The 25,212-nt window shown below is 42.8% G+C and overlaps 3 protein-coding genes and 1 long non-coding RNA gene across 12 annotated transcripts in view; 3 read left to right on the plus strand and 1 right to left on the minus strand.

The window, feature by feature from the left end:
* The first annotated feature begins 394 nt into the window (after positions 1–394).
* rsph14 (radial spoke head 14 homolog) lies at positions 395–3,952 on the plus strand. The gene is made up of 7 exons (XM_060065554.1): positions 395–488; positions 580–779; positions 1,388–1,490; positions 2,106–2,224; positions 2,643–2,871; positions 2,960–3,096; positions 3,563–3,952. Exons 2-7 carry the CDS (start codon positions 581–583, stop codon positions 3,802–3,804), a joined length of 1,029 nt encoding a protein of 342 aa, XP_059921537.1. The 5' UTR covers positions 395–488; position 580; the 3' UTR covers positions 3,805–3,952.
* A 1,309-nt stretch (positions 3,953–5,261) lies between these two features.
* LOC132467963 (dematin-like) lies at positions 5,262–23,281 on the plus strand. 9 transcript variants are annotated; one of them, XM_060065560.1, is made up of 15 exons: positions 5,265–5,458; positions 11,760–11,815; positions 14,067–14,116; positions 14,274–14,351; positions 14,514–14,639; positions 15,065–15,109; positions 16,046–16,226; positions 16,489–16,683; positions 17,446–17,552; positions 18,234–18,333; positions 18,481–18,536; positions 18,710–18,734; positions 18,959–19,121; positions 19,331–19,411; positions 20,415–23,281. In XM_060065560.1, the coding sequence occupies exons 3-13, from the start codon at positions 14,099–14,101 to the stop codon at positions 19,012–19,014; spliced, it is 987 nt and encodes a 328-aa protein (XP_059921543.1). In that variant the 5' UTR covers positions 5,265–5,458; positions 11,760–11,815; positions 14,067–14,098; the 3' UTR covers positions 19,015–19,121; positions 19,331–19,411; positions 20,415–23,281. The 9 variants fall into 9 exon arrangements, with proteins under 9 accessions (XP_059921548.1, XP_059921544.1, XP_059921542.1 ...); XM_060065563.1 differs by having other exon boundaries at positions 5,267–5,458; positions 14,271–14,351; positions 18,710–18,966; positions 19,068–19,121; XM_060065557.1 differs by having other exon boundaries at positions 5,267–5,458; positions 14,271–14,351.
* Positions 6,125–25,212, minus strand: part of LOC132467965 (uncharacterized) — a 20,515-nt gene continuing 1,427 nt past the window's right edge. The window contains exons 2-4 of the long non-coding RNA XR_009528136.1: positions 7,709–7,849; positions 7,447–7,566; positions 6,125–6,435 (exon numbers count right to left, since the gene is read on the minus strand). This is a non-coding gene — a long non-coding RNA (uncharacterized LOC132467965). The remainder of the gene's footprint in view (positions 6,436–7,446; positions 7,567–7,708; positions 7,850–25,212) is intronic.
* si:dkey-220o5.5 (actin filament-associated protein 1-like 2) overlaps positions 23,997–25,212 on the plus strand; it is a 117,579-nt gene continuing 116,363 nt past the window's right edge. The window contains exon 1 of the mRNA XM_060065556.1: positions 23,997–24,521. Coding sequence (XP_059921539.1) covers positions 24,506–24,521 — 16 coding nt within the window. The 5' untranslated portion in view covers positions 23,997–24,505. The remainder of the gene's footprint in view (positions 24,522–25,212) is intronic.

Below are 25,212 nucleotides of genomic sequence, written 5' to 3' on the forward strand. Positions count from 1 at the left end.
ACTATAATTCTTGCACCTTTTGCACAATACTGTACAATTATTTTTGTACAGTGCAGTCTTTTGTGTATGTATGTGTATGTATGTATGTATATATATATATATATGTATATGTGTATGTATATATGTATGTATATATGGTGTTGTGTATATACATTTATATTGTCCTTAAATTTGTTATTTGTATATTTTGTTTTTCTTAGGTTGTATCTTTTATCTTTTGTGTATGTATATGTATATATAAATATATATGTATATGTGTGTGTGTATGTATATGTATATATATGGATATATATATGTTATATCTTATATTTATTTATTTGTGTATGTATATCTGGAGTTCGTGACAAAAATAATTTCCCTCTGGGATTATTAAAGTATTTATCTATCTATCTATCAACGTATTTCAAACATGATCCAACGTTGTTTACAAATGTTCCTAGGCAACGGCAGAGGAGCTCTTTCCAACAGTAGCACCGACCTAGCACCAGGTACCTTGACTAACCCTTCCGCTGTTGCATCTCTAAAAGAAAAGTAACGTTATGATGTATATGTAATATTTTCGACATGTCGTTTCGACAGGATGGCCAACGTGCGGATATCGGAGCGGCTACCGTGGCTCCTCAACTCCCACCTCGCCCCCGTCGCCTACGGGAGCTGGGCTCTCCCGAAGCTGGTCCTGGAGCTCCAGCAGCCGGACACACTGACCCGACAGCGGGCTCTAGCGGCGCTCTGCGACCTCGCACACGACCCTGAAAAGGCCTATCTAGCGATTCAAAACGGTAAAAGCCATGGTGGCTTTAGTAGGTGATTTAGAATTATTTTAGTCTATGCTATTTCTGATGACATGTTTCAAGCTAACCACAGTTATGAATGGTTTCTTCACCACATAATGGACAAAACCATATAAGGTTTTATTGATAAGTTAAAGACTACAAACATGGCCACTTAGTCATTTCCGTTTAAGCCAAGACAGACCAAAGGTTTACCTCGGTAGGTGTGGCCTATTTACCGTTCCGCCCACTCCCAATATAATTGTTTGTTACCTGTGTTCGTGAGATGCCTCATGGAACACCTCCAGAACGCGAGATGCTTCATGAACCACCTCCAGAACGCAAGCCCGTTTACCCTGTCTCTGTTAGAATAAACCATGAGGTTGAACACACTCTCCGAGTCATACGAGACCACCACACCACAAAGGATCGAATTAGTTTAACTTCATAGGTTGAGGAGGTTATGTGAGCTGACATTATTGAGTTGAAGTAGAAGTGTAAACTGCGGTATAAGGGTCCCCATCGCTGCCAGTGGCCGATCAGGTGAACTCGAGGTTATTGTGATGATCCAAGAACGTCCCCCACGTGAACGCGATGTGACCGCGATGTGACTGCAGGTTGCCTGGAGCAGTTGAAGCTGTTGCTGAGAGACAACGAGCCTTCGATCCGGACGCGAACCTCGGAGCTTCTCTTTCTTCTGGTCGCCCACAGTGTCGGCAGGTAACCAAGGCTACCCAAGGCTCTGCTTCTTCAACCAAACGTATTGTGTATTCTATTTCACAATCCTCTTGTGAAACGGCAGGGAATCTGACAAAGATGAAAAAATGAAGGGACTGAGTGATTAAACTCAAAAGTAATTATCAAAGTGTCAAGAAGACAGACTTTCTAATTAGTTGAGTTAGTTGTGCAATGGCCAATGCATGAAGCAATCACTTATATTTAATTATTTGAAATGATCTATAAAAATATCCACTTGTATCCACTAAATTTATTATTATCACTTCCTCTTCTCCATCCTTAACTTAACACTATCTATGTATGCACCCAAGCTTCATTTGATTCAGATAGAATTAAAACCTTGTTATATGGATTTATATTCGGGAACAAAATCACAGGCGTCAGTGAGACGTGCTCTATTGTAGGGTAACTACATTAAACTACATCATGCAATGTGATCCCATAGCCTTTTTGCTGCCATTGAGGTTCCTTGAGACATATTCATGCATGTTCCTGTTCTAAATCCAATGAGCTAAAGTGACTGTGTGTGTGTGTGTGTGTGTGTGTGTGTGTGTGTGTGTGTGTGTGTGTGTGTGTGTGTGTGTATCCTCCACCTAGAGAGGCCTTCCTGTGCCATGATGTTCTCTCTCCTCTGGCTGAGCTGATAGATGAGTCGCATCATGCCTGTAAACTCAACGTCCACCGGACCCTGAACCGACTGGCCAACTTTCCCTCAGGTATGGCAACAAAGCAACAGACTAACCCTGTTTTTCTAATCCAGAATAACACAATGAACCTGTAGTCAGCAGACTAATCCTGTAGTTCTAGTCTAGAAGGATAGATTTATCCTATGGTTCTAATCCAGATTAGAAAACAAATCCTGTATTTCTATAATATAGTCATCCTGCTGTGCTAATACAGAATATGACTAATCCTGCAGTTGTAGTCTAGAATAACATATTGATCCTGTGGTTCTAATAAAAAAAAAAGAGTAAAAGACTAAATTGTAGTTGTAATCCAGATTTAAAACATAATCCTGTGGTTTTAGTCCAGATGAAAAACAATCCTGTGATTTGAATCCAGACAAAAAAATCAATCATGTGGTTCTAACCCTGATTAAAGACAAATCATATGGTTCGATCTATGTCATTCCAGCTGCATTGTCAATGGTGTCTATGGACCTGGTTCCACGCCTGGTGGCAAATGTCAACGAGGAGGAAGACGAGGTCATACAGACCCTTCTCCTCTATACCATCAGTCTGTGTTTGAGGGTGGATCCCCGGCCCGCCCTAGCCTGTAATGGGGTGTCTGTCCTGGGCAAGCAGCTCTCCACGCCCTCCCTGGGAATCCGTAGAGCTGCGTTGAACGCTCTTCTGGCCATCAGGTAGAAAAACTCAGATGATGTAGAGCACCAGTCACTCATGAGCCGTCTGGCCTTCCAATCATATGTGTGTGTGTCTGTGTCTCCTCAGTGTACCTCTGGAGGGGAAGGAGAGGGTGTGTGATGGGGGCCTCCTACCGTTACTGGTAAAGCTGCTGTCGGACTCGGACCCCGAGGTCCAGGCCAACGCTGCTGGTACCATAATGAACACTGTCATCATTACTAAAGGTACACACACACGCACGTATCTTACTCATTGAAAGACTAATTAGATGTAAACTCCCTTATTAACCTCCCCTGCTTCTTTTCTCTCTTCCCCCCTCCTCTCCTCTCCTTTCCCCCCTCCTCTCCTCCTCCCCTCCCGTCCCCTTCTCTCCTCTCCTCCCCTCTCCCCCATCCCCTCCTTTCTCCTCATTTCCTCTCCTCCCATCTCCTCTCCTCCCCATTTCCTATCCTTTGCCCTTCCTCTCCTCTCCTCTCCCCCCTCCTCCCACCCATCTCCTCCTCTCTCCTGTTCTCTCCCCTCTCATGTCCTCTCCCCCCCTCCCCTCTCCTCCTCTCCACTCTCCCTTTCCCCCCCTCCCTTCTCCGTCCCTCCCCTCTCCCTCTCCTCTTCCATCCCTCCGCCCCCCCCCCCCCTCTCCGTCCCTCTCCTCCTCTCCCCTCCCCTCCTCCCCTCCCCTCTCCTCTCCAGGTAAGCTCCAAGCTCTGTCGGCAGGGGCCCTCCCTGGACTCCTGCTCCTGGTGTCCAGCGAGGAGCGGGCGGTGTGCCTCAACGCCCTGAAGGCCCTCACGGCACTGGCCGAGGCCCCTAGCGGCCGGCGCCATCTGTTGGAACACGTCCCGGTGCTGAGCAGCCGGACGGGGGCCCACGAGGATCAGGCGGTCTGGCGGGCTGCACAGTGCGCCCTCCAGGTGGTCACCTGGACGCCCTGACGACCCGCTCTCAGTCCATTCAGTCTCAGCTTTATTAGACTGATTGGCACCAAAGAGGAGAAATAAATGCAGGCCAAAAGCTTGCAAAAAAAACAACAATATAATAATGGGCTAATAATAATAACGAATAAAAAAATTCTGTCTCACTGCTCTTCTCTGTGTCTCTATATCATTATCCATCTCTGTCCCCTTCCATGCTTATGTATGACATGGGAAGAAACCTCCAGACATGTTAGTCACTCCTAAAGGCTTTGATCCCAAGACCTTCTTGCTGGAAGGAGAAGTTCCAACAACAAAACCAGTCCGCAAAAGTTGTAAAGACCCTGTAAAAACCTTTTCTTTACCCAGAAGGCGCCCGCCGTACTGTTTCAAATGGCTCACTACTTACATTCTTCTCTTTATCAAATCACGGCCAGCGGGTTTGAATAAAACCAGACCCCAGAGCCTGCAGAGCCATTAGCAGGCTGACACAAGAGACCAGTTCTTCCAGCCGTCCAGTCAGGCGTTGTAAAGAGGTGCCTTCGTGGTGAACGGCAACAAAAGCTCAGCAGTCAGCCTCACTCTATTGCCATGGTAACAAATACTCACTAAGTTAAAGGGGTAAAGAGGCATTTTCTTAGATCTTAAAATAAACTATAGAGGATGTGTGGAGCTGGCCGAGAAACTCCCTGACCGAATATATTCATTCAAATCCTAATGTATTTATTTCTATACTTTACCCTTCATAGCCTATCATAGGCCATTTAACAATTGTTCTGAATAGTGGGGAATAGCCCCCCCTAGTGGGGGGGGGGCGGCTATTCACGGAGCCTGAGGTGTTTTAGTATGCTATATACTACACGTGAACGCTCCAAAAATAAACAAGATAACAATTTTTGCCTGGAATTATTTGAAACAAGATGGCGCAATTTCATTGGTTTGCTATCTCGGGATATTGGGCAAAACCCATGATCGAGATCTCAAACTCGGGATATTGCGTGACGGTCATCTCGTCACGCTAATACATACAAATAAACCGCTCAGACAAATAAATCCCGGCAAAAAGTGTTATCATTTGTAACATTTTTTTTCAAATCATTTCTGATAAAATTGCGCCGTCTTAGGAGGTTCACGTGTAGCATATACAAATCATTTATTTCTAGTGCTATTAGAATAATTAATTTATTATTGTTTGAAGTAAAAATTAAATCGAACTAGCTTACTAGATAATTGTCTAGTAGGCATATACATTTAGCTATGTATTTATTTACAGCTCATTCTATAGATGAAAAACCTAGAAAAATAATTAAAGAAATATATAAATGCTGTGTCACATAGTTTGTCACATGATCCACTGTCTTTAGATTTCAAGAAGTTTAATTGAAATCGAAATTGAAAGATACCCCCCCTCCCCCCGCCCAACTACTGAGTGGACTCATCCATGGGGGGGGGGGGGGGGGGGGGGTGGGGGGGGTGTTAGGTTTGGACGGAGGCGCATCAACACTCAGCAGCATAAACGCACGTTGCTGCTATCAGACCCGCACACACGCAGCTCCGTTTCCTTGGAAAACGCGCGCACAGTCTCTTTCACACAGTTTGCGACCTCGGGACTATTTTGGAAGCGAAAAGGAAGCGAAAAGGGGATTCCTATAAATTTGGAGCGAATATATTCCAGGTAAGGCTCTATTTTCAACAGATATTTCCTTATTATTAGTCTAGTATAGTAGGCTAGTCCAGTATATTCACCACAGAGGGTTGTTTTTTGGCGCCATCGCTGACCTTCCCCGGTACCGCTACTGTGCGGGACAGCCATGGTCGGGATTATGTTCAGCGCCGGTGTGATGTTGGTAGACCGCTCTGATCCCGGAATCGTCCCTCCTTCGCAGATGGACCAAAACTGCTGGCAATCCGTTTAACACACATCTGTACCCCGGCACACGCTCAGTTCAGCCCCTTTCCGCTCTGTGCGTGTGTGTGCGTGTGCGTGTGTGTTATGTAAGAGTATTCTTCTTAAAGACGATCGCTGCCAAGAAGGTATAGCTTCAGAGGGGAGAGAGAGAGGGATTAGGAGAAGCATGAATGTTATGTAATGCTACTGCTGGGTGATGGATGAACACCTGCCGGGCGGGCATAATCCCTCTCCAAACCGGCCGATGTAGACCAGACTGTGATGGGAAATCTGTCCGTCTATTGTGGTCTGAATGGAATTTGGTGTATGGCTGTGAATTAACTGCTGTGGTATTCTTGGGATATTGTATCAAACATTTTGTTACATAGAATCCATCCACCCATAACTTTTACGATTAACTTTTAGAATTATGGCCGGCCAGAGGGACAGACAGACATACAGACAATTAGATAGATTCTTTATCTTTATTTCAAACTCATATAGGTCCATATACAAGACAATACAAAAGACAAAACAACAACAAACAAATAGACAGAAGGCGTGGGCCTATAAAGTCAGTAACTGCGCGTTACTCTGTGTCAGTGTGTCTGTAGGGGACTGAAAGCATCAGAAGACTTTATGAAGCCTTTAGAAAAAAACGCTCCTCCCAGAGGCGTTCTAGCTCTCAGAGGACTAGAATCCATTATTCACCTCCATAGATTCACTAGGTACACTCTCTCTCTCTCTCTCTGACGCACATAGTCCTATAGGGAAGGGAGACAGCGAGAATGTGAAAAAGGATTAGTATGATCAATAAAAAGAGGGAAATCAGAGAAATCAGATTCACTCTCCATGTAAGAAGGAAGCCCTTATATTTTCTTTGTTGATTTTTAATCTACAATGAAGTCCATCAAAAGATGACCTTTAACCTTTACGTGGTTGAGCCACTTCACTTTCTGTGTCTGTGTGTGTGCGTGTGTCTGCGGCTTAGTTTTGCCGTGGGGAATGGGGAGCGTTGGCTGGTTGCGATCACAGTGTTTTGTTCTGCCAGACACGACTCTTCCCCCTGGACCGGTCTGTATGTCTGTCTGTCACCATTCTAAAGGCTATATTGGCATGAAATGTATTAAATAATATAAAGAAATACATTAATAAAAAAAACACTGACACTTGCCATAGGAAGGACGTAGTCATTAACCATGTTCTATTAACAAAGAAACATGTTAAGTATCGAGATAGGATATACGTTACAAATGTTTTAAAAAGCATGATACACGGTAACCAAATCTAGTGCAGAAATGAACTCTGAGGGTACTCTGGAGGACTCCTGTCCTCCATATGAAGAGATGAATCATCAGCAGCCTTGTTACAAAACACAAACTCTCTCTCTGCTCCATCCTCTGCTGCTGCTGCACTAACAGAAAGACCAGGAATAGAATCCAAACTCATGTTTACATTCATCTCATCCGCTGCTGGATGCTGATGTCATGACTGCATGAAACACGTCGCTCAAAGGAAATCTAGGTCACGTAACAAGTTAAGCTAAAAAACAAGTACTCTGCTAACAAAATGTTCTGATTTAGTGTAGAGGATTTCATGCAGGAACAATATGGTGTGTGTGTGTGTGTATCGAAGTGAATTTGCATGTATGTGAATATTGTCTCATATGTATGTGCATGTGTGTTGGGTTTATTTTTGAGTGGGTGAATGTGCGTGTGTATGTGTCTGCATACGTGCATATGTGTCCTCTGTAACTATGACAACAGCTTGCTCACCCTCTTGGCAGACTGGGAGGACCCAGCTCCGCGTGGTGCTAGGGGATCCAGGGGCCGCTGGTGCTGCACGTGCCCCAGTCTGAGGCCTTATCTCTGGATACAGCTGGGCTCCGAGGGGGCCTGAGCATGGAGGGGGCACCAACAACATGCAGTTGTTTTGGTCAGCAGTGTACTGAATGCATGATGCAATGCAACACATCCATATGTTCTAGGAGGATATGTATGAGGGTGGAGACATGTGTGTGTGTTTCCCATCATTCACCTGGAGTCCTCAGTACCCTCTGAATCTCCTTTCCCCTTGATCAGGCGTACAGGCCACTGTGTGATGAATGGATGTTGTTCCCACACACTCAGGGGTTAGGATTACAAAACACCTTCAGTGATTAAAGTGATCACATTAAATCTAAAATAGAAAATAGAATATATTACTTTTCTATATCTTTATTGATTACGCACATAATACCAATCTTTAATTTAGTTTGTTTTTGTCCTTCTTGTGTTTGAGTCTTTGTTTGGACGAATCATTACATGCATTAGACCTGAAGCTGGATCATGTAAAATATGTAAAAATAATAGTGGATCATCTAACCTCAACAAAGAGCTTCCACAATGCATTGGATTCTAAAAATGAAGTTGAATTTACTAATTGGGGTGTGTGGTTATGTGCTTTAACATTGACAACGCTCCAAGCACCTTAAAATAGATAACATCACTAAGACGTGGCCTATATAGAATCACACACACACACACACACACACACACACACACACACACACACACACACACACACACACACACACACACACACACACACACACACACACACACACACACAGGCTGTCGTGCTACTCAACAGAAATTTAATTTGATCATATTGAGAATACATTTCCATGCTCCTCTCGTCTTTGCATGCAGAGCTTTCATAAAGGGGCACGACCATGGTACCATGTGATAGGCTGGGACTTCACATCATTGTCTTTCTTAGCAGACTTCCATCTTAATTATCGAAGGGACTCCAGTACAGTGCAGATGATTGTCTTCCTCAAAGTGTCTTGAGAAGAACTCAAGACTTCAACTTGAACTCTGCAGTTGAAAATCAAAACAAAGGGTTCCACTTGCGGCCTGACAGCCCGGAGCAAAGCCTGCGTTAGCCAATGAGACCGGCCGTCAGGGTCACTGGGTGTAACCAGCGCACTGGGCCGAGATAAGAAGCTGCCAAGCTGCACGGACGCTTTTTTTGTGAACGTTTTAGTGTCAGATTGTGTGTGTTGTGTATACTATATGCATCAAGTCCTGCATAGAGTTAATGTTTTGTTTTATATAATTTATTTATCACCAATAACAGCAATTCCCATCCTGTGGGCCTGCTGGAGGTCCATATATTTTATTTTAATAAAATAATGTTATTTTTGTGATGAGCTGTACTGTAATATCTATAGGTACATGTAATAGATGAGTAACCTTGGTACGGCTTCTATTGATAATGGGTTATGGTTGGGTTCTAAAATAGTTTATTTTAGGTCTGCTGATTTATAGATTATATATCAAATCGTATATCCGGCCACAGATGTTTAATGTTCACATTCTTACCAACACATGCAGAGAGACATAAGAAACTGAATATAAGAGACACGACGGAGCTGTAATAAGGCAGTGAATCTGAAGTGACTCAGCAGTCTGTAATGACAGTGACTCAGCATATATATGACGGATGCAGTAAAAACATAGCCACGTGAGGCAATCCAGATCTTAAAGTTGGCGTTTGTGTTGTTAGTAAAACTCCAGCCAATCAGGCTGAATAACAAGGTGACACTCTGGGTCTTGCTTGGGTTTATGCCGGTAGCAGAGGACCAATCAGAACATTTGCTCCAGGCGTTCATTTCCCTCCGGGTTTAGGGGAGGATGGCCTTTTGGAAGGCCCAGTGTTTTTAAATTAGGACTCATTACAACACTGATCAAAATATGTCTTGTAATCTTGTTCAGGCAGCTTGGGTTGTATGAACCTTCTTTTGGCCTTTCCCTTAGGGGTGCGAATCTCTTGGCACCTCACGATTCGATTCGATTCCGATTATGAGGTCAACGATTCGATTCTAAAACGATTATCGATGCATCTCGATGCAACAAAAGATTTTATGTACGTTTCCACGTTTCAAAAATATATATATACATCTGAGTTTGCTACTCAGAGTTAGCTAATCACTTGCTACTTTTGTGATGATCATTAAAGACTTCAACAGATTAATTAATTTATCTAATAATTTATTAGAGAAAAAACTTTTGTCACAAATATGACTTTCTATGAACAATGCCATAATCAATGCAGCTTGCATTACAACACAATATGGAAGTATGCAAAAAATAGGTTTCAGTTTTCTTTCTAATCTTAATTTTCTACGTCTCATCTCATCTCATCTCATTTTCGACCGCTTATCCGGGGTCGGGTCGCGGGGGGAGCAGCTCAAGCAGGGGGCCCCAGACTTCCCTTTTCTATGTCATTAAAGAAAAAGCTGCTCTTGAATTAGAAGGAGTTCTTGTGTCTGGCTATACATGCTTAGGCTGAATCGCAATCTTGTTACGACAAATCAGATTGGCCAATACACACTGAAGATAAATTAAATAATTTTAAAATTACTAAAATTATCCCTCGCTGGCAAACAGAATGTTACAGCAGGCGAACATTTTTTTGAAGATTATTAATTTTAATTATTCTACCTCATTTAAGAATGACGGAACCGTTCTAGAGAGAATTGCGATGCAATCGATTATTTTTCCCACCCCTACTTTCCTTCCACAAGGATATTACCGTCCAGTGGCTCCTTAGGTTTTCATCCAGCCATAACAAATCCAGGCCCGTGTGTGTGTGTGTGTGTGTGTGTGTGTGTGTGTGTGTGTGTGTGTGTGTGTGTGTGTGTGTGCTTGCATGTCATGCCTGTGTGTGTGTGTATATGTGTGCTTGCGTGCGTCCATGCCTGTGTGCGAGCCTGTGTGTTTGAGAACATGTGTGCGTGTGTGTACATGCATGTGTGAGTGTGTATCTGTGCGTGTGGGTACATGCATGTGTGTCTGTGCGTGTGTGTCATAGCAGCAGGATCATTTATCGTCTACTCCTACCTCAGCCCCACCACTCTTGTTTTGGACACGACACAATTTCGCAAAAACACAGGTTCTGTTCGGGTGGTCTGTATGTGGGAGGTCTATTTTAGGAGTGTTGCTACATTCCTCTCAATTGGTTGGACAGCTATGTTTGCTACCTAGCAACTTGCAGATACAGCTCAGCCTTCTGCTAAGTTTTCTGCTGTAGAGACCAGGAATCAATCTTAGTGGTCTCTCCGAGAACCAACTTGAGACAAGGACTAATGTGTCCCTTTTGAGATCGTAAAATAATTCTAGACATCATTTAGTGAGTCCCTTAAAGACCTCAAAAGTTTCATATCAACATTTAATGCATCCCTGTAGACATCAGACCCTCCTTAAAATCATTTAATCTGTCCCTAAATCTCAGACCCTCCTCAACTCCTTATCATTGAATGTCTCCCTTTGGCCTAATGTGTCCCCTTATGGCTAAATGAGTCTAGTTAAAAACATGATCCTGTTAGTGGGGGTGTGACCCTTAAACCGGCTTGATGCATCACACTAAAGCATCCCCCAGGTCCTATTGTGTTTCCTTAACCACTGTTTGGGTCCCTGATCGACCGAAGGTGTCACTCAGAGGTCACCGCGTAGAAGTGTTTTTCGGCTACTTTTGTAGGGTACTTTAGCAGGGCATCGCCTCCTACCTTATGACTTATGATAATGAATGAATGATACCAGCAGTGTTTTGTGGTGTTTGTATACATGTCTGAATGTCAACACGGTGCCTCAGTGCTGCTTTGGTGTGGAGTGTGGGGTCCAGTGACATGGGCCAGCCAAATGATCGACTAACCCTATAGCTCTCCTCCTCCACGGATGTATGCGCTCATGAATTACCTCAGGCCATTAGAAGAAACCAGACCTCTCTCAGAGATTATGGGGGGGATATCAGATCTATAAGCTCCAAACATGTTGCCATGCTTGGCTTTAACCTTTTCCAATGGGAGCAGGGCTCCACTCTTGGTGTGTAGGACTGCTGTGTGAGGGGCAACCGACACATGGTAGAGACAGACCCCCCTTTAGCTGTCACACATTTCTCACTGTACTGTTTTTTCTTTACTGATGTATCGTGTGTGTGTGTGTGTGTGTGTGTGTGTGTGTGTGTGTGTGTGTGTGTGTGTGTGTGTGTGTGTGTGTGTGTGTGTGTGTGTGTGTGTGTGTGTGTGTGTGTGTGTGTTTTGCAGGGTGGGTATCAGACCGTGCAATCATTGACGCACACAGACATGATCTTCTCCATGAGGTAAGGTCATTGGTTGTTCCGGGATTTTGTGTGTTGAGGAGGTGAGGGTGTGTTTGTGCGTTTATGTATTTTGTTGGTTTTGTGTGTGTGTGTGTTTGTGTATGTTTATGTGTGTTTATGTATTAAGATTAGTGTGTGTGTGAGTGCATGTGCACTTGTGCACATGCGTGTTTGTTTGTGTTACATTTTATTTTGTTTATTCTGTACTGGACAAAGTCTCAACAATGTTTCATTGTTTAGTGTGAAACCTGCTATTTCCCTCCATATATGTATTCCACTTATATACAGAGCCGAAGTCCAAAGTTCAGTCGAAGACAATAGGAGGTCCATTTTGAGAGTTCTGATCAAAGACCAGATCACACCCATGTACACAGCAGAGTTATGTTAAACACTTCTTTATCATAGTGGGCACCAGGCACCCTTCCAGCATTCTCTACCACGTGTGTTTGTCAGGGTTGACTACACAAGTTGTTGTGTCATCATGACTACACTGTATGTCCCTCGGTCCAGAAGGTCTGTTCTGGTTGGTTCCCCACAGTCAGGTGACCTGGACTCATTTCTCTGACCAGGACAAAGGGAAGCAGACAAAACAACATCTGACCTCGTATAACCTCACTCATTCTAGGAGACATAGATTTGCATCTATTTGATTCCTCACCGTCATGTCTTCTGTAATGTCAGTGTATTCAGAAATCAAAGAAGATTGTGTTGGCCTTTGCCTGGGCCGTCCATCATACACAATCGTTTCTGCGTTGGACTACGTCAGCCAATGGTGTAATTAATATGGAGATGTTGCATTTGAATAAAGGCGCGGGCTACTGTCAGCCAACACTTTGGGTAGCAATTACTTGTTGACTATGCCTACCAAATAGCCATGTTTTAGAGGGCTTTGTTAGCTACCTGCAGTCACTAAGGCCTTATTCACCTAGTGGGCATCTTGGTTCCACCATGGTTCTAAATTCTTGCTATTTGGTAGACTGAATGCTAGTGTTTGGAACCAAGATGGTGACTAAGGCTCATTAACTTCCGTTAAAGTTATGGACAACAGGACGTAATTAACTTGTAAGCAGTAATTTAGGGTTATCGAAGTGGGCTTAAAGCAGGGGTTCTCAAAGTTTTGACAACTGAGGGCCAATTTAGGAACCCAAAATTTGACTGAGGGCCGCCAAAGGAAAAAGAAAATTGGCGGGAAACGCCGTCAGCATCCAAGTGGTCAAAAAAAACATTGCACCGTGGACCTCCGGGAGTGAGGTCAAGTGAGGTCTAAATCACGAAAGTGAGGTTCACCCTTTCAAAGTAATGTACAGTCGGATTAAAACTAACAAATGTAAAAAGATTTAATTGAAAGCTAGAGAGAGTCGAATTTTCTCTTTATATTTATTTATATTTGTTTAAATTAATATTGATATAATAATAAAAATATTTTTTCTATAACTTACATTATTATGTATGTCATTGCGGGCCGCCAGGAATGATTCCGCGGGCCGCCATTGGCCCGCGGGCCGCACTTTGTGAACCAATGGCTTAAAGCATCAGAAAATTATATTCCATCAAATCCATTTTCAGTCTATTGATATCCTTCTTCACCTTCATGCCAATTGAACGGGTGGAAGCTATTGTCCCTCACGGCTACGTAGCCAAGCAGGTGACCTAGCCAGGCCATTAAATCACAGCCAGCTTTCCAAGACTGAGTTTATGAGCTGACTTGGATATGCATATTAATCTACTTTTGGACATTTTTCTGACTAGATCTTTGTCAGGTTTGTATTTGACAAATTCATCTTTGATGTGTTATATTAATGGTGTTTAGATGCTGTTGTCCATCACTTTATAAAACATCTCAACCACATATTTTGCTGACGTCTGCAATCATAAAGCACCAAGGCTTCAACCGAATGAAACCGAATCCTGGAAAAACTCGTAGTTTGCCTGCATCCAATCCAATGCTATTAAACAATCATACCTATTGGACCACATACTTTTGTGTGCCTTTAGATGACCATCATCTTTAAAAAATATATCGTTTTTTAAATTGGTTGGGTCTTGGTACGAAATGGATGGCAAGTGCCAACCAGAAGCCACAAGCCTGTCATCTGAATTTTCTCTCTCTCTCTCTCTCTCTCTCTCTCTCTCTCTCTCTCTCTCTCTCTCTCTCTCTCTCTCTCTCTCTCTCTCTCTCTCTCTCTCTCTCTCTCTCTCTCTCTCTCTCTCTCTCTCTCTCTCTCTCTCTCTCTCTCTCTCTCTCTCTCAGTGTCCCCTAAGAGGTGGACTTGTCAAGTCGCCATGATGATGATGCAAAAGGTACATGAATTAAAACAACATATTTCCATCGTCACTTTCAAATCCATACCTCTTGCCTTAGCTGATAAGCACCTGTGCAGAAGACATCCGTTTTAACTGTCTGAGAGTGTGTGTGCGTGTGTGTGTGTGTGTATGTGTATGTGTGTGTGTGTAGCAGCAGACCAGGACATCACCAGGGAGTGTGTTGTCACTGAGAGGCACCAACGTTCCAGGATCCCCTGCTGCAGCAATAGTTGTGAGACACACACACACACACACACACACACACACACACACACACACACACACACACACACACACACACACACACACACACACACACACACACACACACACACACACACACAGTCTGTATCTATCTGTATTCCTCTCTAAATATCTTCCTGTGTTCCTCCAGGCCAGGGTGGATGATGGTGTCATTGGTTATAAAGACTTGGCTGCGTTGCCAAGAGACAAGGCCATTCTGGACATAGAGAGACCCGACCTGATGATGTACCAGCCTCACTACAGCTACAGTCCCGAGGTACTCTTCTGTAGAACGCATAGGCAATCAGGGGCCACCATCCTAATTTGTCATTTGGTGCACATTGAATATGCAATACCACCACTCATATTCATGTTGAAAATAGATTGGAATATATATATATACAAAATAAAAAATTGTCAAACTATATATGATAGCGTATTTCCAGAATACCCTACTACCATAATCTACAATGATAATGCAATTCCAGAAAGCAAAGATTAAAAAGTATCATTCCTCTTACCTTTGTATTTTCTAAAAACAATATAAAGTAATTAAAAGTCGTTATGGCTCTGCCAGACGAAAAGTATAAAGTTTCCCTGGGCTAGTAATTCCTCCATGATATAACCATGACGTCATGGATGTAACAGAAAATGGGGCAAACTGCTAATCTCTTCCTGTCTTTCTTCCTGTTTGTTGTCCAGAGGTCCTTGTCTCCTCGCTCTCTCTCTCCCCCTCCATCACCAGAGGTATGCCAAATCGATCTATCTACCTGTCTATCTATCTACCTGTCTATCTATCTATCTATCTATCTATCTATCTATCTATCTATCTATCTATCTATCTATCTATCTATCTATCTATCTATCTATCTATCTATCTATCTATCTATCTACCTGTCTACCTGTCTATCTATCTACCTGTCTATCCATCCATCTATCTATCTATCTATCTGTCTGTGTATCTATCTATGTATCTATCTATTTATCTCTCTATCTGTCCGTCTGGCTGGCTATCTTTCTGTCTATAGCTTTCTTAAATTGAATAGTTATTTGCTCAAATTATCATAAATAACCATCAAGAATGGTGACGGAATTGTATAATTTAATGTATAATCATCTGTCCTGTAATACTGTTTATACTCCAGTGTGATCCCAGGGTAATTTACCACTAAAGGTTGTTCACTGGAGAAGGGTTAAGACACTGTGCATGTATCTAAGTTGGCATTGGGCTCTCAAGCTCAGCAAATTGAAAATCACAGTTTAAAATATGAAACGTCTTTCCCACCTGCAAATCTATTTGTTTGCGTGCTATGAGCCCATGTTTTGAGACAGCGCAAAGTGCTGCTCAATTGCAAAAAGTCTGCCCACTAGCCAGTTGGTTTTGTTTGGTGGGCGAGGCTGGTTCGGAAGAGGCCGCACAGATCACAGAGGTGGAATAGCAGGGATGAACACAGGTGTATCTCAGCACCCTAATTATAGGCACACCTACAGCATCCTTGGAGACCAATAAATAACCTAATGAGCTGCAGCTGTATACACCCCTACGATAACCTTTTTGATAAAGGCCTCTTCGTCCTTCTCTCCAGCAACGGGAGGTTGGGAATGATAGAGTTACAAAGGTCTTTTACATTGACATGGAGTATTATTGGATTTCTGACACCTTTTCTGACTGTTTTTCCACAGAAAGCTCTTTCTAAAGGGTCCAGCGAGTGGCCAGAGAACAGAACTCCAGTCGGCTCCTCTCCCAGTTCTACCGCTGGCCGGACCCCCACATACACACCCCACACACACTGCTCCACACCCACCACCCCCACCCCCACCCCCAACACCACCAACACCACCATGCAACACTTTCACAGGCCAGGTAACTACCCTCCCCTCTCCTCCCCTCTCCCCCTCTCCCATCTTCTCCCTTTATCTCCTCTCCTCTCCCCTTTTCCCACTCCTCTCCCTTACACTCCTCTTCTCTCCCCTCCTCTCCACTCCCCTTCTCTCCTCTCCTTTACTTCCCTCTCCCCCCCTCTCCTCTCCCCGCCTCCTCTTCTCCTCTCCCCTCCCCTCCTGTCCTCTCCCTTCTCTTCCCCTCTCCTCTCCTCCGTCCTGACTCTGTCTTGCTGTGTGTGCAGACAATGGGAGTAACATCTACAAGAAGCCTCCAATCTATAAGACGGCGTTGCCCCCAGCGCTGTCGCAAGGGAAACATATCGAGGATCTGATCATCGAGTCGTCCAAGTTCCCCGCGGCCCAGCCCCCCGACCCCAGCCTGCCCTCCAAGATCGAGACGGAGTACTGGCCCTGCCCTCCCTCCCTGGCTGTCGTCGGTATGACCGCTGCTCAACGGCCAGGGACAATACCACGGCAGCACGCTAAAGGCCCTGATATACTTGTAATTGCCGTGTTAGAAATGTTTACCCTTTCAGCAGAGTACAATATAGTCGCTGTGATGTGAGGACTTTTTGTTTGACGATGTGGGTCACAGTGTGACGACACGCAATAATTCTCGTGATATTGTTGAGCAATTGCAGGCAGCAATGATTTTTTATTGAAGATGCTAATTTGTATTTTTGATTTGAAGTATGTCTCGGCCTTCACTCGGATGTACGGTACATCCATGGTCATAGCGGGCTGGAGGGAGCAAAGGCCATTGTATAAGAAATCCTTGTGATTACGAAAAGCAGTTGAATGGTCAAGTTAAACTTGTAAGCAACAAAGATTACAAAGAAGACCAATTGTCGCATGTTGATGTGGAAAAATATGGACAAGTTAGGAGTGCTTCACAACTTCAAAAATCCACAATTTCCAACCATTTCAAATATGTGTCTGAAAATGGATTTTCAGCCCTTTCTGCCATAATGTGTGATTTTAAGCCGATAGTTTTGGGTGTTTTTTTATTCACTCCTTTTTGATTGACAGGCCTTTTAGTGCAAATAAAAAGCCTTTGCCTTGTCCAAAGTGTTACATGACGGGGATTTATTGCTTGCCATCTTCTCGAGTGCAATCACTAAACAAACCCAGTCCCTGTTGTATTTAATCTCTTTGATTTATCTTTATTTTTTCCTAATCCATTTCCTTCTTCCTCACAGAAACGGAGTGGCGGAAGCGGGGGAAGGGAGGGGCGATGACCGAGGAGGAAGATTTTGGCGACGACATGTTTGAGCTGCAACAGCTTCAGACCAAACAACTTAACAAGGTTGGTAACATTGTTTGGTAACACTTTGCCTTACATTGTTACACTCTAATGACACACGCGATGAGCAACGTAACAACAGTCTAACGCTAACCCTAATACTAGCATTAACCCCTTCCCCTAACCACACTGTGTAGTAACATGCTGTCACATAATGTCATGACATATTGAGTCATGCTGGTCAATGTCTTTATATTGCTTATTACACAGTACTTACTTAAAAAAGGACACGGTAATGTTTAGTGTGACCACATTTACATCATTATTGTCAAAGTTCTTTTGAAGAACTCCCCTCACCCCCAACACAGATTAATGCAAACCTGACACCGCTTTAGGGGCAGGTTTGCTCTTACGTAGACTAGCCCACTCAATGGATCAATGACACAGAAAACCCGTCCTATCCCAGTGGGAAAGGACCAGACCTGGAGGGGGGGGGGGGGGTATATCAGAGCCCTAGAGGGGGATGGCTAGCAAGTCCTCCTCTAGAAGGTCAAACACAAACTCAGCTTCATACCTTTCAGGGAGTTTTAAAATGATCCATCTATGGTTCTACTAGTTTTGATGGTTACTGGTCTCATGGTTGTGATGGTTACTGATCTCATGGTTGTGATAGTTACTGCTCTCATGGTTACTGGTTTCATGGATTTTATGGTTACTGGTCTCATGGTTGTGATGATTCTGTAGATCAAGTCAAACCTTGGGAAGATCATCCTAAAGGAGGAGCTGGGATCGGCTCCATTGAGAAAGAAGACCAGATCCCTCCCTGACCAAACTGTCACCGGAGGTACGCACGCACACACTCACACTCTTACACACAACAGTCAAATAAATATTATCTTTCGTTCATATATATATATATTTATGTGTGTGTATATGTGTATATATAAGAGAAATGTCAGTCAAATTTACTAATAACTATGCTTCTTTTCAGCCACAAGTTTGAGATCTGCCCATCTGCCAGAATCCTCTGGGACCAGTCTGGCAAAGGTGAGCAGCCCTGTGGATACCTCATATCACAACCTCCTGTATAATGTGTTAGTATACTAACACACGTCTCTCCCTGTGTGTGTGTGTGTGTGTGTGTGTGTGTGTGTGTGTGTGTGTGTGTGTGTGTGTGTGTGTGTGTGTGTGTGTGTGTGTGTGTGTGTGTGTGGCTCCAGTCAACAGAATTCCAGGCCGACAAAGGTAAGAAGCTATGGAGTTTCCATGAGAGCATCTATTGATGGGTTTTCTGCCCTCATTTTCAAGCAATACAAATGAGTCTTCTAATGCTCTGGTTTTGTGTGTATGTGTATGTGTATGTGTATGTGTATGTGCGTGCGTGCGTGCGTGCGTGCGTGTGTGTGCGTGCTCACTCACACTCAATCTGTTGCTCCGTCTCTCTCTCTCATTTATCTCTCACCACCCAGGACTTCAGGTACGGTGTGCTACATTGAAATACACTAACGATTTTCTTCAATTGTAAATGTTGCATTGTGTATTATGTAAATCCTGGGTATGCATGTGTGTGTGATCCAGAATGGAGACAGGATGGACAGAGGCAAGTCCCTCCCCAGCGTGTTAGAGGAGAAGGTACGTTTATAAACACACTGTTACCATATATATAAACATATATATAGATCCAAATCTTAACACCCAAAACCTAACCGTGACAATCCTATTATGCACCACCCTACTCTGTTACAGGAGAATCTTCAATTAATGCAGATCTTTGCAGTTCATTGATTGATTAATTAGCGGGTTGATTGGTTTGTTGTCTATGGATGTATGGACCATTACAGATTTGGCCCTATGAAATGTTGACGGTCACTCACAAGGGGAGGTGCAAGCTGCCCTCAGGAGTCGACAGGACCAGGCTGGAGGTATGTCCAGTGTGTGCTTCACACCGCGGCATCGACCGGTAGCCATCAGCATTCAGAGAACATTTTACCATCAGATGAATTTGTAACAAACCGATTTATTCAGCGACGCACTGGGACTAAAAAACGTCCCTGTGGGATACGCTTACCGTAGGGTAAAGCATTAATTAACTCATACATTACCGTAGGGTAACGTATATATTAGCAAACCCAGAAATAAAGTAGTTTAGTCAACGGTTTGCCTCATAGCAATATCTACAGGTGTTTGGGTAGACCACTCATATCATGGTGAGCTCCAAGTCGACGTTACGTTTGCATATGTTACTTGCAGCTATTTCATTCAGAATGAAATGACATAACGTGAATAAATGGAACTAAACGTAAGACGAATAACTTCACGTCAGATCGATTTTCCCCGCCAACAGTGACGAAGACAACAACTCCCATGTTCCCACGCTACTTCAAACGTCATCAAACAATGTGTTTTGTTCTGGTTTTGATTGTGAGACCCCTAGTGGGAGAAGTAACATTGTATACCTTTAATGTTTCCTATGTTGCCAACGTGCACGAGCTAATACCAAAGAGAGTTAATCTTTACTTTTCAACACTGGGTAGTTTTCGGTTCAAATTCAACACAAGTACCACCGATGCACATGACCAAATGATTTGTATGATTTGATACAGTATATTATATTAATAGAATTGTGTCAATAATCCTATTTTGATGGACTTTTCAAGGGAGCTCAAGTCTCGTTCTAGGGAGCCCAGCTCCCCCTTGGTAAGGCATACCATTATAGAATATTGTTCACAAATCAATTATTTCACACTGATTACTAACAAACTAACATGCAGGGGTTTGTTCGGGCTCAGGTCTCAGGATTTTAAATGTTCCTAAAAAATAGTTCAAGTGTCTTTATTACACTACACTCTATAGATATTATCTAAAACTAGATATATCAAAATAACTACATGCCATTTCATGTTCTTTTGTTTTCTTTCGTTCCAGAGATATCTGAGTCCTGAAGACTTCTACCATCTCTTTGAAATGACCATTGAAGACTTTGATTGCCTCTCTCTCTGGAAGAGGAACAACTTAAAGAAGAAGATGGCCCTGTTCTAGCACTAAGGACTACACCTCCCTCAAACAAACCTGTACATTTTCTGGACTGGCACAGTGAAAAACAAGACTAAAATACTCCAACACCTGATCAGGGCAGTCACACAAGCCTCATCACTAACAAAAGGGAGTGACTGCTCATATGATTGGTCAAGCTGCTCTATGGTTCTCAGGACAACAACCCAAGGCATCGAGCTCCTCTCAGCGAGCACAAGAGGGAGCATGCATCCTCTCACCTTTCGGCTACTTCTCGATGTGCAACAACTACTTCAACCCACATGAAAACACGGGCATGTCAGAAATCTACATGCACAGTGTCACGTTATTTCACCGATCTCTAGAAATGCGATGTGAGCAGGGGTAGCAATGGTCACCGGTTGTTCTCGCCCATCCAGGGAATCTTCCACGCATCACTACCTTCTGCGTCACTTACTTTACTCTTCAGTCCTTTATCCGGCACACAAGGCCGTCCCTCGTCCCACTAAGAGCAGATGCCTTCTGGGAGAAGGTTCCAGAGGGTTTCATGTTGAGGTGAGGCCCTCGTCTCCATGTAGCCAAGGAGGGCTTTCTATAGTCACAAAAGAGTGGTTAGCACAACGCTTGAAAAGAGTCTATGTTAAACTTAGTGTGATCTGGCACCACCTTGTCCCAGCATGCATCTGGGCGTGCTCAGACAACACCCCCCCATCAGAAGTCGGTGACAGTTGTGATGTCAATGCAGATGGAATTTTATAAGGACAGAGTGAGAGACGACAAGGGAATACAGTCGTATTGAAGCTTTGTTAATAGCTGGTTAGGTCTGATTAAGGGAGACTTTTGAGTACCATAGTAACCAGTACCATAGTAACCAGTGGGTTTGAATATGAGTATGTCGACAAGATAGCATGGGCAGGTTTTTTTTTTATATCAGTGAGTCAATGAGGGAGAGAGACAGAGTGAGTGTGGTTTTGTGTGTGTGTGCGTGTGTGTGTGTGTGTGTGTAAGAGAAATAGTGAGAGGGTGTGAAGAGGAGGAGGCGGGATCCAAGAGCTAATGTCCATTTTTAGAACTAGAAAAAAAAAAGATTTAACAAAACCTGCATTAGGAGCTGCAATCTTCTTCCATCACAATTTTAAACAAAACAAATGTACCAAACTTGCTCAGAATTTAATTTAGTTACGTATAGAAAAAGGAATTCTAGAATACAAAACTATGAATAAATAGTAGTACCGGTGTAACTTGTTAGCCGATTCGTAGGTTGCTACTGAGGATAAGACTCATACGGACTCCTCAAGTAATCAAACTCTCAGTTATAATTGGAGCTTCCCATTATAAAAGCTGTCTGTCTGCAGGAGGAGCCTCTGCTCTGTTATGCAATACCTTTGGCACCTACACCCATCCAACCTACATTTCTGTTGACCGCCCTCGGGCGGAATCAGAAACCCAATAATCGGTCGGATATGAGGTGCACTTACTATTTACTCAGCCAGTAATGATTTCATTTCCAGCATTTAGCAGGAAGAGGAAGGAGGTGGAAGGACCTCACCTTCCTCAACAATTGCCTGTAGGCCAGTCCACACACAGTAGTCATAGTGATTATGGGGATGTCAGGCCCTTTTTCTAGACCCACGCTGCTCACTGCCACCTTTCTAGAATATGCAGAAACATTTAATAGTTCCCTTTTTTTGCAGTATAGACTATTTTCTGATATGTCCAGGCTAGAGATTGTTCTTCCTGCTTCCTTTTGCTAAGTAACGGGTGATTCGATACCAGCTGATCCGCAGAATTGTAGTTATGTAGGGGAATCCTAACGGTGACAGTGTTCTGTATTAGAGAAATAATTATAATATATAATTAATAATTATATATATAAATGCTGTATAGCCAAACCCCCCCTCTCTCTCTGTCTCTCTCTCTCTAACTCTCTCTCTCTCTCTCTCTCTCTCTCTCTCTCTCTCTCTCTCTCTCTCTCTCTCTCTCTCTCTCTCTCTCTCTCTCTCTCTCTCTCTCTCTCTCTCTCTCTCTCTCTCTCTCTCTCTCTCTCTCTCTCTCTCTCTCTCCTGATCTATCTATCCAGTTTCTTCCAGTTTAGACTTTAGTGTTGGCTAGTGTTGCTCAGTAAACAAACCACATGCAGCCGTTTTTTTTTTTTTTTACATACGTAACAATTTACCATGTTTAAATTAAATAAATATATATCAGATAGAATGGAAACCATTTGTGTAATACCAGAGCTTTGCATCAAGTGTTGACATCTGACATCTTCTAAGTCCCAGAAAGTAAGGGATCTGTACACATCTGTGTGTAGGTCTTGATGTTAGAGGGCAGGATCCTATGTGTCTTGACTGTATGGGTCTAGATCTAGACTTTTGGATTATTGACTGGGGCATTATTCGGATGGCTTGTCGTGCTTTGTGGCAGATGAACATGGTAACTAGTTGGTTGGTTTCATCAAAGCAAAAAAATATATATATATAATTTTTAGCAAAAATGCAGGTAACAAAGTAAGCCTGTTTCTGTTTTAAATTGTTTTGGTATTGAGGTGCAACTATAATTAGGATTTTTCTGAGGATCGTTCACAGGATGGTGGTTTATCCCAGATCTGTGATTACCCGGATCTCGACCACATCAACCCCTGACCCAAATACCTATCTTTACTAAACCTTCTGAACTTGACTTCGGTTCTCCTATGAAACCAGTTCATAAGGCCGTTGTGGGAAGTGTGAATGCTGCCACCTGCAGGCACAAATAAATAAATAACTGGACATTTTTCCTCATCGACACTCTGCCATTCTTTAACAGGGCCATGCATTCAACCTAGGGCGATGCATTCAACACGCCTCGACATCCGTGGACTAAAGTAATAACAAACTTAAAACTGTTTGAGTTTGAGTGATTTTTGGAGGAATGAAACCTTTTGCTGTACAATAATAATAATAAAAATATTGATCCAACTTTTCTTGTTGTAATATAATATTAATGTCTTGTTAAGGCCTGAAAACAAATGAATTGCTAGTGGATTTTTAGTTGGTTTGTTTTATTAAAGAAAAAACACATGTACAAAGTGTCGCCAAGTAGGCCTATAGCAATGTCATAAACAGGGAGTTGCAAATTATATAACCGTATGCTACAAAAGGATGCAGAGTGACTCCATATTTCTAACATTAATAAATCTGATAGTCCCTAGCTCTGGGTTATTAGCAGGGTATTGCAATTCTTTGTTAACTTGGTTTCTCGGGTCTGGCTTCCATATAGGCAGAGGCGCCGCGTCCCATTAGGCATACCAGGCAATTGCTTGGGGCCCCGGGCCACTACAAGGGCCCCCAAAAGGCCCCCCCAAAAATAAATAAATAAATAAAAAATCGCTCCATAAAATAAATAAAAGAAAAGAAATAAAAAATCGCTCCATAAAAAATCCCCCCGTCAACAATCGGCCCCCTAAGAATTATTGCTTGGGGCCCCCACACTACCTCGCAACGCCCCTGCATATAGGCTACATGTCTGCTGTCATCCAATCTCGTGTTAAAGGCACTTGATTCATGACCTTTCTAAATTAGACTTATTGATTTGTAATGGGTCTGTGGGTCCAATATTATTTGTTTATCAAGCGGAGTGAACAACTTTAGTAACAACAATGACGTAAATAATAAACGATTGACAAAAATAATTGTCCGGTCAATATTTTTTTCAAAACATGTTTATGTTTCGTGATGTTTATCTGTGTCACTCAAACACTCTGACACCGCCCCCTGAGGGGCGGGCCTCCCACCGGTTACTCTGCGGTAGGTTTAGAGCTCATTAGGTCCAGATCTTGTGATGTTTCGAAACAGATTCATAGTTATTTGTTCTTCATGATTACTATCCGGCTTATGGACTCGGAATACGGAAGATTTGTGAATGAATGATAGGCCATTTGAAAAGGTTTTTTTTATTTCCCGGATGAGACACGGCTCAGAGTAATGGAATAAATTCTATCGGGGAAACCTTGACCTCCACCCGCGATGGACAAACAGAAAGGTAGAGTGGTCTTCTAGTTCCCTAACAGAGTATTCTTCTGCTTCCCTAACATGGAGACTCAGAGAACAGGAGGACTTACAGCTTATATTTAATTCAGAATTTACTATCATAACCACTGTTATTGAAATATTCAGATATTTTAGATCAGAACTAAATCCATCGCAAATAAGATATAATACAATTTTAATACTACTTTAATATTATTTCCTTCCATCCTCATATGTTATATTCTGTTAACTGTTAATTTAATTTAGGCTATACTTTACTTTTGACTGAAAGGTATGCAACAATACTCATTAAGTTGCGAGGAAATACATCAGCAAATCATATAATACAATACATTGGAATAAACGGTACAGGACATTTTCTTCAGAAATGACAGACCGAGGCACACAATCTCCGTCTGTTTCTCTTGCTCAATGAAAGGTGATGGTGTGAGAGGATTCCTAACAAAAAGCCAAACAATAGTTTGATAATTGTTATCATATAATACAATACATTGGAATAAACGGTACAGGACATTTTCTTCAGAAATGACAGACCGAGGCACACAATCTCCGTCTGTTTCTCTTGCTCAATGAAAGGTGATGGTGTGAGAGGATTCCTAACAAAAAGCCAAACAATAGTTTGATAATTGTTACTTATTTGGAATATAATAGAGGTATATCAAAATATTTGATTGTCACTTTAA

The sequence above is a fragment of the Gadus macrocephalus genome, chromosome 11 (genome assembly GCF_031168955.1).
Source record: "Gadus macrocephalus chromosome 11, ASM3116895v1".
NCBI lineage: Eukaryota > Metazoa > Chordata > Actinopteri > Gadiformes > Gadidae > Gadus > Gadus macrocephalus.